Below are 16,876 nucleotides of genomic sequence, written 5' to 3'. Positions count from 1 at the left end.
AGTCGATGCATCATCTGTAGGAATAGGTGCTGTCTTATCACAGATCATGGCAGACCGGAAGCTTCATCACTGCGGGTTTTTCTCCTGAAGATTTTCTCCTACTGAGAAAACTTATGCAATTGGTGACCAAGAGCTCTTAGCCTTAGAGGTGTTGGGATTACTTTTTTGAGGGTGCTCAACATCCCATGACTATTTTTTCAGATCCCAAGAATCTCTTGTGTCTAAAGTCCGCCCAGTGTCTCAACCTTCGGCAGTCTCATTGGGCTCTATTTTTCTCAAAGTTCAACTGCAAAATCACCTTCTGCCCTGGAGTTCAAAATTGTAAAGCAGACGCTTTATTACATTCTTGGTCTACTGAAGAGGATACTACTCATCAAGAATCTCATTCTATTCTCAATATGCTTTATTTTGCCAACACTAAGGTAGCCCCTGTACCTTCACCTTGTAAGATGTTCATACATCCAGAACTTCACCAAATATTATTAACATGGGCTCATGCATCCTTATTTGCTGGTCATGCCAGTATTAGGAAAACTCTTGAATTCCTTTCATGCTTTTATTGGTGGCCTTCCATTAAATGAGATGTTCAGGACTTCATTGCCTCATGTATCAAGTGCACCCAGCATAAAAACCAACATCAAATGCCAGTCGGCCCTCTCCAACTGCTATCTATTTCAAAGCAGCCATGGACCCATTTATCAATGGACTTTATTACAAATCTGCCTTTCACCAAATGATGTAATACTGTCTGGGTGGTGGTGGATCATTTTTCTAAAATGGCCCATTTTATTCCTTTGTCCGGTCTACCATCAGCACCACAGTAAGCACTAGGGGTGAGCGGGTTCGGATTTCTGAAATCTGAACCCCCCCAAGCCCCCCCGATCCGAAGCCAATCCGAGTCAGGCTCGACTTTTCCCGCCTGACTCTGATCCGAAATCGAGGCAAAATGTCATCATCCCGCCTTCCAGGTCTCATGGGTTTTGGATCCTATATAAGGTACCCGCATCAGCGGCAGTTTCTCACTTGGCTGTGGACAGTGAAGAGGGAGGGTGGAAGTTAGGGGTGGCTGGGCTGTGTAGTGCAGTGTAGTGTTGTGCTGCGCTGTGCTGCTGTTGTCCATAGGGGCTGTGTCCACTGTTCCAAAGTCCATGGGGGCTGGCTGTGTTGTGCTGTGCTGCTGTTGTCCATAGGGGCTGTGTCCACTCCTCCAAAGTCCATAGGGGCTGGCTGGGCTGTGTTGTGCAGTCAGTTGTCCATAGGGGCTGTGTCCACTCCAAAGTCCGGTGCAGTGTCCCAGTTCTAAAGGGGTGCTGTAGTGTTGTCCAGGGGGTGCTCTGTCCATCAGGGGTACTCCCCCCAAGTGCAAAATAAAAATAGTTTTTCTGTGTTTGTGAATTGTGTGCACAGTAGCCGCACGTGCATCATCAAAGTAGCGCCAAGCGTGCGCCTGTGTCATAAGTAATGGGCCGGCTGGCTCATCCGTTAAAGAGTGCTGTAACCCCCAAAGTGCACTCCAAATAATGTATTTTTTTCTGTGTTTGTGAATTGTGTGCGCAGTAGCCGCATGTGCATCAACAAAGTAGCGCCAAGCGTGCGTCTGTGTCATAAGTAAAGGGCCGGCTGGCTCGTCTGTTAAAGGGTGGTGTAACTCCCAAAGTGCACTTCAAACAAACTAAAAAAATATTTTCTGTGTTTGTGAATTGTGTGCGCTGTGGCTGCACGTGCATCAACAAAGGAGCAGCGCCAAGCGTGCACCTGTGTCATAAGTCTTTTAAAGGGTGGTGTAATCACCTAAGTGCGCTCCACAAAAAATAAACAATTCTTTTTTTCCTGTGTTTGTGTGCGAAATGTATGCACAGTAGCCGCAAGTGCATCAACAATGGAGCAGTGCCAAGCTTGTGCCTGTGTCCCATAAGTCTGTTAAAGGGTGGTGTAACCCCCAAAGTGCACTCCAACAAAAATAAAACATTTTCTTCTGTGTTTGTGAATTGTCTGCACTGTACGTGCATCCTCAAAGCAGCAGCACCAAGCGTGCGTCTGTCTGTTAAAGGGTGGTGTAACCCCCAAAGTGCACCCCAACAAAAATAAAATATTTTCTTCTGTGTTTGTGAATTGTCTGCACTGTACGTGCATCCTGAAAGCAGCAGCGCCAAGCGTGCGTCTGTCTGTTAAAGGGTGGTGTAACCCTCATAGTGCGATCCACAAAAAATAAAAAATTCTTTTTTTTCTGTCTTTGTGAATTGTGTGCACTGTAGCTGCACGTGCATCAACAAAGGAGGAGCGTCAAGCGTGCGCCTGTGTCCCATAAGTAAAGAGCCGGCTTGCTCATTTCTTAAAGAGTGGTGTAACCCACAAAGTGCACTAGTCTCCAACAATAATAAAAAATTATTTTCTGTGTTTGTGTGCACCTTAGCCGCACGTATATATCAATATAACATAAATGAAGGACCAAACTTCTCCGATAAAAATAAAATAGGGAAAGATCAAGAACCACTTCCTCCTAGTGCTGAAGCTGCTGCCACTAGTCATGACATAGACGATAACATGCCATCAACGTTGTCTGCCAAGGCCGATGCCCAATGTCATAGTAGAGGGCATATACAATCCCAAATGACAAAGTTCAGGAAAATGACCTTGAAAAAAACATTTAAATCATCTGAAGAGAAACGTAAACTTGCCAATATGCCATTTACGACACGGAGTGGCAAGGAACGGCTAAGGTCTTTCCCTATGTTCATGACTAGTGGTTCAGCTTCACATGACGATGGAAGCCCTCCTCCCGCTAAATAAGTCGAACGAGTTAAGCTGGCAAAAGCACAGCGAAGAACTGTGCGTTCTAAGAAGATATCACAAATCCCCAAGGAGAGTCCAAGTGTGGTGGCGGTTGCGAAGCCTGACCTTCCCAGCACTGCACGGGAAGAGGTGGCTCTTTCCACCATTTGCACGCCCTCTGCAAGTGCTGAAAGGAGCACCCACAGTCCACTTGCTGATATGCAAATTGAAGATGTCACTGTTGAAGTACAACAGGATGAGGATACCGGTGTAGCTGGCACTGAGGAGGAAGTTTGCGAGGAGAATTCTGATGGTGATGTGGTTTGTTTAAAGCAGGCTCCGGGGGAGACAGTTGTTGTCCGTGGAATGAAAAAGCCCATCACGGTCATGCCTGGGCAGAAGACCAAACATTCCACCTCTTTGGTCTGGCAATATTTCTATCCAAATCCGGACAACAACTGTCTTGCCATATGTACCATATGTAAAGGTGGAATAAGTAGGGGTAGGGACGTTAACCACCTAGGAACATCCTCCCTTATACGTCACCTGCAGCGCATTCATAAAAAGTTACTGTCAAGTTCAGAATCTTTGGCTAAGACCGTAAGCAGTCCAGGGACACCTAAATCCCTTCGTCCTGTTGTATCCAAGCACCTGCAAACCACACCGTCAACTCCCTCCTCGTCAATTTCCTCCTTAGTCAGGATCGGAAGTAGTCCTGCAGGCCATGTCACTGGCATGACTGACTCTCCTATCCGGGATTCCTCCGGAGGATCCTGCATTGCTACACCTACTGCTGCCGTAAAGGGCCGGCTGGCTCATTTCTTAAAGGGTGGTGTAACCCACAAAGTGCACTAATCTCCAACAAATATAAAAAATTATTTTCTGTGTTTGTGTGCGCCTTAGCCGCACGTATATATCAATATAACATAAATGGAGGACCAAATTTTCTCCGATAAAAATAAAATAGGGAAAGATCAAGAACCACTTCCTCCTAGTGCTGTTGCTGCTGGGAGTCATTCATTATCCCAGAGAGGAAGTAGGAACACCACTACTTTTACTAAACAATTGACCCTCCAACAGTCCTTAGCGAGGAGGATGAAGTACGACAGCAGTCATCCTGAAGCAAAATGTATAATTGAGGCCTTGACTGCTATGTTGGTGTTGGACGTGCGTCTGGTATCCGCCATTAGTGCAGTGGGATTTAGACAATTGATGGAGGTAGTGTGTTCCCCGTTCCAAATCCCGTCTAGATTCCGCTTCACTAGGCAGGCGATACCGAGACTGTACAGAAACATCAGAAAAAGTGTCCTCAGTGTCCTGAAAAATGCGGTTGTACCCAATGTCCACTTAACCACGGACATGTGGACAAGTGGAACAGGGCAGACTAAGGACTATATGACTGTGACAGCCCACTGGGTAGATGTATCACCTTACGCAGCAACAACAGCAGCGTCACCATTAGCAGCTTCTCAGAAACGCCCGCTCGTTCCAAGGCAGGCTACTCTGTGTATCACTGGTTTCAGTAAGAGGCACACCGCCGACAACCTCTTAGAGAAACTGAGGGAAATCATCGCCCAGTGGCTTACCCCACTTAGACTCTCCTGGGGATTTGTGATATCTGACAATGCCACCAACATTGTGCGGGCATTACATCTGGGCAAATTCCAGCACGTCCCATGTTTTGCTCACACAATAAATTTGGTGGTGCAGATTTTTCTGAAAAGCGACAGGGGCGAGCAGGAGATGCTTTGGGTGGCCCGAAAAATTTCTGCCCACTTTCGCCATTCAGCGACTGCGTGCCGAAGACTGGAGCACCAGCAAACACTATTGAACCTGCACCTGAAGCAAGAGGTTGTGACGCGGTGGAACTCAACCCTCTATATGCTTCAGAGGATGGAGGAGCAGCAAAAGGCCATTCAAGCCTATACATCCACCTATGACATAGGCAAAGGAGGGGGTATGCACCTGACTCAAGCACAGTGGAGAATGATTTCTGTGTTGTGCAAGGTTCTCCAGCCCTTCGAACTTGCCACATGTGAAGTCAGTTCAGACCCTGCCAGCTTGAGTCAGGTCATTCCCCTCATCAGGATTTTGCAGAAGCAGCTGGAGAAAGTGAAGGAAGAGCTAAGATGGAACGATTCTGCTCGGCATGTGGGACTTGTGGATGAAGCCCTTCATTCGCTTTGCCAGGATTCCAGGGTGGTCAATCTGTTGAAATCAGACCACTACATTTTGGCCACCGTGCTCAATCCTAGGTTTAAAGCCTATGTGGTGTCTCTCTTTCTGGCCGACACAAGCCTGCAGAGGTGCAAAGACCTGCTGGTGAAAACACTGTCAGCTGAAGTGGAACGTGACACGTCAACAGCTCCTTCTTCATTTTCTCCCGCAACTGGGGCTGCCAGGAAAAAACTTAGGTATACTAAGCAACCCGCTGGCGGTGATGCAGGGCAGGCAGGACCAAGTTTGGACATCTGGTCCGGACTGAAGGACCTGGCAACAATTTCTGACATGTCTACTGTCACTGCATATGATACTGTCAACATTGACAGAATGGTGGAGGATTACATCGGTGACAGCATCCAAGTAGGCATGTCAGACAGTCCGTACCTGTACTGGCAGGAAAAAGAGGCAATTTGGGGGCCCCTGTACAAACTGGCTCTATTTTACCTCAGTTGCCCCCCCTCCAGTGTGTACTCCGAAAGAGTGCTTAGTGCAGCCGGGAACCTTGTCAGCGAAAGGTGTAGGAGGTTGCTTCCACAAGATGTGGAGAAGATGATGTTCATAAAAATGAATTATCAACTCTTCCAGGGAGACCAGCGTCCAGAACGTACAGAGGGACCTGTGGTGGTGGATTCCAGCAGGGACGAATTAATACTCTGTGAGGATGAGGATGTACACAGCACTGAAGAGGGTGAGGAATCGGTGGATGAGGAGGATGAGGACGACATCTTGCCTCCATAGAGCCAGTTTGTGCAGGGACAGATTAATTGCCAGCTTGTTTTATGGGGGCCCAAACGAACCAATCATTTCAGCCACAGTCGTGTGGCAGACCCTGGCGCTGAAATGATTGGTTTGTTAAAGTGTGCATGTCCTGTTTATACAACATAAGGGTGGATGGGAGGGCCCAAGGACAATTCCATCTTGCACCTCTTTTTTTTCTTTGAATTTTTTACTGTTTGGGGCCTAGTTTTTCAAACTGCCATCCTGTCTGCCACTGCAGTGTCACTCCTAGATGGGCCATGTGTTTGTGCCGCCCACTCGTGTCGCTTAGCATAGTCATCCAGCTACCTCGGCAGTGGCGTAACTAGAGTATTTGTAGCCCAGGGCAAATTTGAAAAGGGAGCCCCCCACCCCCAACATCCCGAAACAAATGGGTGTGGTCACTTAAAAATGGGGCGTGTCAACATGACACACCCCTTTATTTTCACGCTGAACATTCCTATCCATATACACCTTAACCCCAGTAGTACCCCTTATACAGTACCCCCAGTATGCAGTTTTGGTCCCTGTTATGCAGGCCCATAGTAGTGCCCCTTATACAGTATCCCCAGTAGTGGTCCCCCTTATACAGACCCCAATTAGTTCCCCTTACTCAGTACCCCCAGTAGTGGCCCCCCAAATGCAGTGCCCCACGTAGTGTTCCCCCTTATGCAGTGCCCCCAGTAGCAGTCCCCACAATGCAGTGCGCCCAGTAGCGGTATCCCCTTATGCAGTGCCCTTTATATAGTGCCCCAAGCAGTAGTCCCCCCATGCAGTTTTCCCAGTAGTGATCCCCTTATGCAGGCACCCTGTAGTGATCCCCCCATCCAGTGCCCCCTGTAGTGGCCCTTCCTATTAATGCCCCCAATAGTGGTCCCCCACGTGCAGTGCCTCTAGTAGTAGGCCCCTTTTATAATGCCCCCAGTGGTAGTTCCCCCCCAAGTAGTAGTCCCCAGTAGAGTAGGTCCTCCCAATGGCGCCCCCAGTAGTAGCCACCCCTCCCCCAGTAGAGGTCCCCCCAGTAGTAGCCACCCCTCCCCCAGTAGAGGTCCCCCTAGTAGTAGCCACCCCTCCCCCAGTAGAGGTCCCCCCAGTAGTAGCCACCCCCCTCCTCCTTTGTGCAGATAGGTAAAAAAAAAAAAAAATATATATATATATATATATATATATAATAATATACTTACCTGAATCTCTGCTCCTGGTCCTGGTCCTGCTCGCGACGCCGCTCCCGCCCGGGCTGGCACGCTCAGCATTATGGGACAGACGTCATGACATCATGACGTCAGTCCCATTACCCACTGCAGGAGCCGGACGGAAGCCTGGCTCTTGCAGTGGGTGCTGCAGCAGTCAATGAGAGTCTATCTGACTCTTATTGGCTGCTGTTTAACACACGCATCGCCACCAGCGCTGGCGGCGATGCGTGTGTTATGCACAGCCTGAGCCCGCTTCCTGGCGTTATTGGGCAAGCACTCAGGGGGAGGGAACGGGCTCAGGCATGCAGCACAGGACTGGTGCTGGAAGCCTAGCACCGGTCCTGTGCAAATGTGTAGCGCTGACCGCACTCATTGCGGTTGGCGCTGCACTGGCTAACTAGGGCGGGTGGGCCGGTACCGTGGCCGGCGGCACCCCCCCGCGCCGCCGGTCCAACGGCGCCCAGGGCATGCACCCCGCTCGCCCTGCCCTAGTTGCGCCACTGTACCTCGGTGCAACCTTTTGGACATAAAAACACTATTGTGAGGTGTGAGGTGTTCAGAATAGACTGGAAGTTAGTGGAAATTAAGGTTATTGAGGTTAATAATAGCATAGGAGTAGAAAAACCCACAAATTCTGTGATTTTAGCTGTTTTTATGCTTTTTAAAAAAAAAAAATACAGATCCAAAACACAAAACCCAGAACCCAAAACACGGAAGGGTGGTTTTGGCAAAACCAATCCAGATCCAAAACACGAAGAAAGATCCAGATCCAAAACCAAAACACAAAACACGAAAAGTGGCCGGTGCACACCCCTAGTTAGCACACATTAATTTTTTTGTATTCATGGTCTCCCAAAGGAAATCATCTCAGACAGAGGTATACAGTTTGTGGCCAGGTTCTGAGGAGCATTGTGTTCTGCAATGCAAGTCAAATTAAATTCTCTTCAGCATATCATCCCCAAACTAATGGGCAAACGGAGAGGGTAAACCAAGATCTAGAGACATTTATCCAATTGTATTTGTCTTCCTCCCAGGACAATTGGGTGGACCTACTGCCTTGGGTAGAGTTTGCCCACAACTCCAGATACCATACGACTACCAATACAACTCCATTCTTCACAGTCTTTGGCTTCCATCCTCGTGTTCCAGACTTCCAATTGTTACCTTCTGTGGTTGTTCCTGCGGCTGATAATACTCTTCAGTTCTTCACCAAAATTTTGAACAGTGTACATTCCTGTCTTAAAAAAAGTTTCTTCGAATTACAATAGTTTTGCAGATCGGAAATTTCAAGCTGTACCTTCCTTGATAGCTGGAGGCTGTTCTTGGCTTTCAATCTAAAATATTAGACTCAGAGTTCCCAGCATGAAATTTGCTCCTCGTTACATCGGATCTTTTCCAATTTCTCGTGTCTTAAATCCTGTGGCCTACAAGTTGAAAATGTCATCTCAATTGTGGATACTTAACTCATTCCATATATTTCTGCTTCGATCATTAGTTTTAAATTGATTCCAGTCTTCAGCACCTTAAATCAAAACTCGCAGAGGAGCCAATGGCCTGTTTAAATGCAATGGTGTGGCCATTTTGTTCAGCAACTTAGTTTCTATTGTTTTACATTTAAAAGTAGCAGATAAAGATGGGTGATATTTTTTTCTTATGGATCAGATGGAATATAGATGGGTGACCCTCATCTCTGTTTATGCTTCTAATTCCAACCAGGTTCAGTTTCATAGGAAAGTTTGGTTAGCTATTCAGAAAATCAGACGGGGCTCCCTTATATTGTTAGGAGATTTCAACTTAGTTCTTGACCCTAAGTTGGATAAATTGTGGCAGCCTTCCAGTGCTCCCTTTCAATCTGGATCCCATCTTGCTTTACTGGCAGAATTCGATTTATAAGAAGTTTGTCGGATTCAGAATCCAACGGGGAGGGGTTATACTTATTTCTCCCCAGTACATAATACATATTGCTGCATAGACCTTCTGTTAACTGATGAATGGACGTTACAGCATCCATTGGATGTTGTAACAGTCTTTGGATATTTTGCCTATTACGTGGTTTGACCACGCTCCATTATTGTGGGTTTGGGACTTGTCCCACAGTAATATGCCCCCTTCCCCCACACTTGGAGATTATCTCCTCACCTTCTTTCGGATCCTATTACAAAACAATGTAGAGCTGATAGTATAACATCCTATTTGGATACTATCCCCTCTGATACCACTATTCTTACTTTTTGGTGTGCTCTTAAGGCTGTTGTTCATGGTTTTGCTATTCAAGTAGGCACTAGGCTTAAACATCAAGAAATTCAGATGCAGATAGATTTGGAGGCTAAACTTAAGAATTCACAATAAGTTTTGTCCCTCTAAAGAGCTTTTCAAAGAGTGATCAGCTATTGGGAGTCAGCTTCAGAAGCTCCTCATGGCGCGTACTCAAGCTGCCCTAAATAGATTGATTCAAAAGTTTTATTTAGCAGGTAATAGAACTGGGAGAGTTTTGGCTCGTAAACTTCGGACACATCAGGCCAAGGATAGAATTAAACATATTCTCTCCCCTTCAGGAGTTAAGATTACTAACCCATTTCAGATTGCTACCCAGTTCGCCAATTATTAAATCTGTCCTCAGACTCTTCTATCCATCAACCGTCTTTTGTTTCTATTGAAACCTTTCTGTCAGATATTGGTTTACCTTCATTGACTGCAGATCAACTGATGGAACTGAATGCCCCATGGACCTCATTAGAGGTAGCATCGGCTATTCATTATTTTCCGCATGGGAAAGCACCTGGCCCTGACAGTCTTCTTAATGACTTTTATGTGAATTTCCAAGAACATTTTGTCCCTAAGCTGACATCTGTTTTTGTGGCAGAAAAGCATCAGAAATATCCAGCGAGTGATTAATCTCATTGACATGCTTAATGCTTCCAACTCTGGATTACAGTACTTTTGCTTTCTATCGATGCTGAAAAATCATTTGACTGGTTGAATTGGTTGTATATGTGTACGGTTCTGTCCAAATATGGTTTTAGCGCTCATATATTGTCATCAATACTGGCTCTATATAGTTCTATGAAGGTGTTTAGCAATGGTTTTCTGTTGGATGCATTACCTATATCTAATGGTACACACCAGGTGTGCCCTCTCTCCCATTTAATATTTGTTTTGGCCATTGACATACTTGCCAGAGCCGTAGCTAGACTTTTTGGTGCCTTGGGCCAGAAAGAGCATTGCCCCCCCTATTTTCAATTAGGGATATAAGACAGGCATCTGGAAAAGGGGTGTGGCCTCATTGTGAAGGGCCATGACATGTCTGATTTGTTCCGTATGATGATGAAGGGGTACCAATCTTGTTGTACCACTGTTATCCAAGTATCACTGCCAAATACTGTACATTGTGAGTCCAATGGCTGATCTCAGACTGAAGGTATAGAAAGAGTGCTACTTGTAGTGTATATGCAGCAAATATTAGCGGCAAGGAGATATGTGTACTGTATGTACCCTGCAGCTGCAGCTGAACTCACTGACAAGGGTAATCGAGATGTGCTGGTAACAACTGGGTCAAGAAATGTGCTGGTAACAACTGGGTTGAGAATTGCTGGCTTTGTTCAGGGCTGCCATCAGAAATTGTGGGGCAGATAGCCCCATGTATCTGACTGCCATGTGAGATGTGATAGGTTTGAGTACCGGGTATGACAGTATTTTGAAATGTGTGTTAAATAAAAGAGGATGTGCCGGGAGCAGCATTAGAAGCTCAAAAGAGGCTCATGCGGCTCGAGAGCTGTGGGTTGGCCACCCCTGCTTTATTGTCATGTCGAGTCTCCCATATCCAAAATGCTTGGGACCAGGGGTATTTTGGATATCCTTATTTTGGAATATTTGCATACCATTATGAAATATCTTGGTAGAGGGACCCATATCTAAACACAGAATGCATTTATGTATTATATACACCTTATACACACAGCTGTAGGTTATTTTATACAATATTTTCAATAATTTTGTGGCTCAAACAAAGTTTGTGTACATACATGAAATTTATTTATGTTTCATATACACCTTATACACAAAGTCTAAGGTAATTTTAGACAATATTTTTAATACTTTTGTGCCTTAAATAAAGGTTGTGCACACTGAGCCATCAAAAAGAAAAGGTTTCACTATTTCAATCATGCTAAAAAAAAAAATCTGTATTTCGGAATATTTGGATATGGGAGACTCAACCTGTATAGCTTTTAGCATTTGTGTAAAATTCCTGATACTATGTTATTAGTGATAATTGTCTTTCTTTTCTTAAAAATATTGTTTTAACTTATTGCTGAGATGAAGGGTAATGTGTGGCCCTTTTGAAGGTGAAAGGACCACTCATGCGGCGCCTGGAATTTATCAGGTTGCCCATCACTGTATAAGCCTGGCAGATTAATGTCACATAATAAATGAACAATTAAGTATCTTACAGATGTATAGATGTCAGTTCCCCAAATATGGCTTTGTGCATTACATCCTACTGGACAGCGCATTCTAAGATAAAATACAATAATAAAAGCAATTATTATTAAATTAAACATTGCATGCACTTACAAGTTGTACAAACAATGGAGCTCATTCAGACCCGCTTGCAAGATGCGATCGCTCGCTGGCCAAAAGGATCCGGATATTTCAATTAAGCACTCGCACTGCGTCGCGTAAGGACGTCCACTGTGTGTTAGTGAGCTACGGAAAAGTGCGCTCGCAAGTGTCTGAAGATGCCCCCCTGCCTCTCGCAACACACGTCATCTTCGGGAAATGTATGATTAATCGGAACCATCGTGAGCCATCGGAGCAGCTCGCAGCCCTTGGGGTTGCCTTTCCCCGCCGCAAGCCCTGTGAAATACATGCAGGTGACGTGTACAATGACGCTACGTTGCTAAATATGCATGCCCTTTAAACGGCGTTTTGGGGGACTGACATGCCTGCGTTCGCAACACCACTCCCCTGTTCACAAACACCTTCCCCTGTTACAACCCACAAACGGCACTTCTGTCAGTCAAAGCAGCGACCTGATAGTGGCTTACGAGCTACCAAAATCAGATCGCAACGAATGGCTTGTGCACTCGCACTGCGAATTATATGCATGCACAGATGGGCGAAAATCACTCACAGCGAGCGATCGCGCCTTAGCGAGAGTGTCTGAATCAGGTCCAATGTTTCTATGCTTCTAGTAAAAAACTTAAACGCTAATTTATTATAGGGAGAAAAATCATGTAAAATAATGTAAAGATATATAATTATGAATTCAACTAATGAGGCTGAATATAACAGCCATTAATAGCAGGGCCGTAAAGAGCTCTAATGGGCCCGGGTACAGGGGGAAGGGGGTGTTCAATGGGCACGAGTAAGTAGGAACCCCTCCTTATCGGGAACTCTGCTTAATAGACGTAATTGATTAATTAATGTTTAACACTGTGGTGCCCAAACTGTGCGCTGCTGCACCCTGGGGTGCCTCGGGACACTTGCAGGGGTGCCTCAGGTTGGTGGTCCAGCACCAAATCAAATTATTTATGGCCAATGTAGTATAGTTATGTGGACAAACAGAAGTGCAAACCTGTCCACCACCACATAACCAAACCTAAGGATAACAGCTAAGTACAATTGACTTCACTTTACTACTTCACTACATTTTTTTCAGAATTTCTGAATAACTAACGTTTGGTTTAGGGGTGCAGTGAAAACAATTCTGATGCACTAGGGCACCACGAGTGAAAAAAGTTTGGGAACCACTGGTTTAACATATTTATATATTTAGGTATTAGGTTTTTGTAGGCATTAATTTTTATAAGCCACCTTTGTATGATGTTGTATGTGAAATATTATCACTATTAGAGAGTTCACATTTTTTTATTTTAGTCTTTTAATTTATGCTCTTATGCTGATTTATGACCAAAAGCACGGATCAGTATTTTTATTATTTATACAGGGTTAACAGTGTCCTACTTTATGTTCCAGTGGTTGGAAATTGTATATTTAGTGCCAATATACTGTAGGAAATATTTTATGAAATATAAAGATAGATGTATAGGATATAGAATTAATAATATAATAAAATAAATAAAGCAAGGGAAAGTTGGTAAGTCCAATTGCAGTAAATGCATACTTGCCTACTCTCCCTCATTGTCAGGGAGACTACCTAAAATAGTAGCAAACTCCCTGTCTCCCCGAGTCTAGTAATCTCCCTGATTGTACCTTACCCCCATTATGAAGCTGTTATATTAATAAAAAACAGAGATATATACATTCAAATTGTATCATTAGTATCATATCCCTGCATTGGTTATAAGGCACAATGATCCCTATGGCTACATGCATTTCCTGAAATGTATCAGTGTGTTTTCATCAACAAGTAATTCTTACTAACAGCTTTGGGGCTAATTACATTTGGATGTAATGTAAGTCAGTGTTATGACACGCCTCTCAGATGTAGGAGTAAGCGCCAACTTTACTGCCACGCTCATAGATGGTGCTTTCACAATCTCCCTGAAATGCTTTTTCAAGAATAGGCAAGCATGGGTGAATGGCTGAGCAGCAACACCATCCCACTTGTTTGCAATAAAAATCTAAGAAGCTATGATGAAGGAATTAAATAATAGCTATCCATAATGAGCCAGCAGCTGTGTCCTCCTGCATGATCACCATTAATGGACATGTTTCCCTATATACAGAGACTTTACGATATGCAGCCCTTAATCTGCTGTGGAACTACACATCCCAGCATGCCCTGACACATTTTTGCTATTAGGGCATGCTAAAACTGTAGCAGGGCATGCTGGCATGTGTAGTTCCACAGCAGCCAGGAGGCCGTGGACTATAGTATACACTGCAAGTGTAGCACTAAAGAACCAACAGTTTTCTCAATACACTCATTATACTCTTGGACTCCCCTTTTGGCCATGCACACTCCATTGCTACTTAGTACGCTGGTGAATAATTATGATGCAACTGTTTTTTTTAAATTCCGGTTAAGCATGTGGCAAACAATCCAGATTTAGACCAGTATTCTGAGAGGATTAGCCTCAGATCACTAATAATTTCACACTAAACTAAGCAGATTTAGGCAAGCCATTAAGTAAATTTTTTAATGGTTAAATAATCAGATTTACTTACCGTAGGAGGCTCCCTTGCACCGAATCTAAAATTACATAACAGGTAATAAGTCCTGTAAGGGAACAAATAAGACCACATGAATATATTTCATGTTAACACTCATACATTTATTTTGTTATACATTATATACTGTACCATAATATATTGATGTCATTTTATATCATGTGTCAGTTCCAGATGCAAATAAATGTAAATGATTAATTCTGACAAACTATATGTTATACCTGGTTCAGGTCACAAATGCTATTAAAGGAGAGGGAGGTGATGAACCTATAGTAAAAGTGGCTGAACTGGCCTATAATATTACAAAATCATTCATAAAATAAATCCATATTGTAGATTACTGTGTATGTATAACATGTTTGTGCTACATGACATTTTATATGTACAGTATATAGGTGGTGTAGTGCGCTCTTATGTAGCACGATGCACTATATACTTTAATGGATATGTATCATATTTCTAGGTGGGTATGGATAAGAAATTAGATGCAGCCACAGACACTGGTGGTTTCTCCTGGGTGCAGTATAAAAGATAGACAGTTAAAAGGTTGACAATGTCTAGTTAGACACCAGATGTTAGACAGGCAATAGGTTGACAGGGATAAAAGGTTGACAGGTAAAAAGAAGGTCGATAGGGTGAAAAGGTCAATGTGAAAATGGTTGACATACAAATGGTCGACACATGTTTTCTAACCCCAATCTTAACCCTAATCCTAACCCGCCCCTTGGTGCCTAACCCTAACCTTCCCTCCTGGTGCCTAACCCTAACCGTCAGGGTAGTGCCTGAACCTAACCGTCCCTTCTAGTGCCTAAACTTATCTTTCCAGTAAGTGCCTAACACTAACTCTCCCACCTGGTGCCTAACCCTAACCATTGGGGTAAGTGCCTAACCCTAAACATTGGGGGTAAGTGCCTAACCCTAACCCTCTGGTAAGTGCCTAACCCTAAAAATGAAGAAACAATGTGTCGACCATTTATGTGCTGACCTATTTCACGCCAACCTTTTGACCCTGTCGACCATGTATACCTAAAAAGGGGAAATTGAAACCTTGCGCTCCACTATAGGGTTACAATAAATAATTTCAGAAAATTATGAACATAGGATACTTATATCTTTCAGGTTCTTTAGATCTTCCTGTGATTCAGTTTTCTTACACCAAGGGTCCGTACATAAAAGAAAGAAATATGCAACAATAGTGTACTTTGTTTTTTAAAACACAATTTCCTTAAAAAAAGGGAAAAATGGGGCAAAGTCCCAAAACGCCACTTTTTTAATAGATTTCACAACCACGTGTCAGAATTCGAAGATGGGACACCCAGCGGAAAAAATAGGAGTAGACAATGCTCACATTCAAAGCTTACATCAACAAGTATGTTGAAATCATATAAAGGTATCTTTTTATCCTTCACGATTATTCATCAACATTTCCAATCTTATATATTCATATAGCGGTTTCTTTCAATCCCTCCAGATCCCGAAATATCACTCTCACTCCAAAGACGGGTTTGAGTGATATTTTGGATCTGGTGGGATTGAAAGAAACCGCTATATGAATATAAAGCGCCAGTTATATGTAAGCATACATGTAAGCTTTCTTTCTCCTATGAATACGGACATGTGGGTGGTAAAAGGAAATGATGAATAATCATGAAGGATAAAAAGATACCTTTATATGATTTCAACGTACTTGTTGATGTAAGCTTTGGATGTGAGCATTGTCTACTCCTATTTTTTCCACTGGGTGTCCCATCTTCGAATTCCGACACGTGGTTGTGAAATCTATTAAAAAAGTGGCGTTTTGGGACTTTGCCCTATTTTTCCCTTTTTTTAAGAAAATTGTGTTTTAAAAAACAAAGGCCCTCATTCAGAGCCACTCGTTAACAGCAGTACGCTCGTTGCGTTCCGATGTTGAATAACCGCGCATGCGTCGGAGTAACACTGCGCATGTACGTACTGCAGATTGCGAGTTTTTTGGGACTCGTTCCTAAAATAGCGTACAGGAAGTGACATGTCAAATGTGATTGACAGAACAGGGCGTTTTAGGGTGTTGACGAGGGTGGAGATGGAAAAACGCAGGCGTGGCGAGGCGTTTTTGGGGCGTACATACATTAGCAGATGCGAGCGTAAAATGTGTACGGACCGACTCCTACGTCACTGGATGATCCTCTTTCCCTTCCAAATGCTCGCACAGCTTAGGGTCTGGATTACTCGACCACATTGGCGATGGCCTTCTCCTCCGTCCCTGGACTCCACGATGTTGTTGCGATTAATCGCGGGCGGGCAGAAAAGCAATTAGTGTTGGATTGAGAACCGGCTTGGTATGTGTTTTGAAATCAGTTTTTTGGGATAGCACAAAACGTACGCAGGTGGAACTCAGAGCTGCTAATGTCAGGATGACACAGTCAATTTGCGTACATTTGGGGGGGTTTATTTGGGCAGCAATTTGGTGGTTAGGGCCTATTGTAACAATAATTTCATCATGTTTTCAGTTTCGCACCATTTTATTTGTGCCTCTTGAATTTGCCGAATTATATGAATTTTTAAATGTTCCTTAAAGAGCCATTTTTTTTTTTTTTGGCCGAGTTTTTGCCTTTTGGCCCAGGATTAAATGTAACCCATTTGCACAATAATTTCACAATCCAATGTCATTGTTTAATTTCCAATTTATTGCTCAAACAAAAAAACTTATTTTAAAAATTTTGGGGACATCTTTTTTGCCCAAAGATATGTTCCCAAATCAAACAAATTGGCCCAACATAACTGTTGACATAAACATACATCAAAAAAATAAAAACATT

The 16,876-nt window shown here is 43.8% G+C and overlaps 1 protein-coding gene across 1 annotated transcript in view; it reads right to left on the bottom strand.

Annotated features, from left to right (window-relative positions):
* LOC148506147 (uncharacterized) overlaps positions 1–16,876 on the bottom strand; it is a 162,808-nt gene that overhangs the window by 21,947 nt on the left and 123,985 nt on the right. The window contains exons 15-16 of the mRNA XM_088447196.1: positions 14,076–14,127; positions 11,393–11,456 (exon numbers count right to left, since the gene is read on the bottom strand). Of these exons, the coding sequence (XP_088303322.1) occupies positions 11,393–11,456; positions 14,076–14,127 (116 nt within the window). The remainder of the gene's footprint in view (positions 1–11,392; positions 11,457–14,075; positions 14,128–16,876) is intronic.

This window comes from Taudactylus pleione, unplaced genomic scaffold (genome assembly GCF_031769625.1).
Source record: "Taudactylus pleione unplaced genomic scaffold, aTauple2 ptg000423l, whole genome shotgun sequence".
NCBI lineage: Eukaryota > Metazoa > Chordata > Amphibia > Anura > Myobatrachidae > Taudactylus > Taudactylus pleione.
Note: the sequence above shows the minus strand (reverse complement) of the source record. Positions and strands in the feature narration are given on the sequence as shown.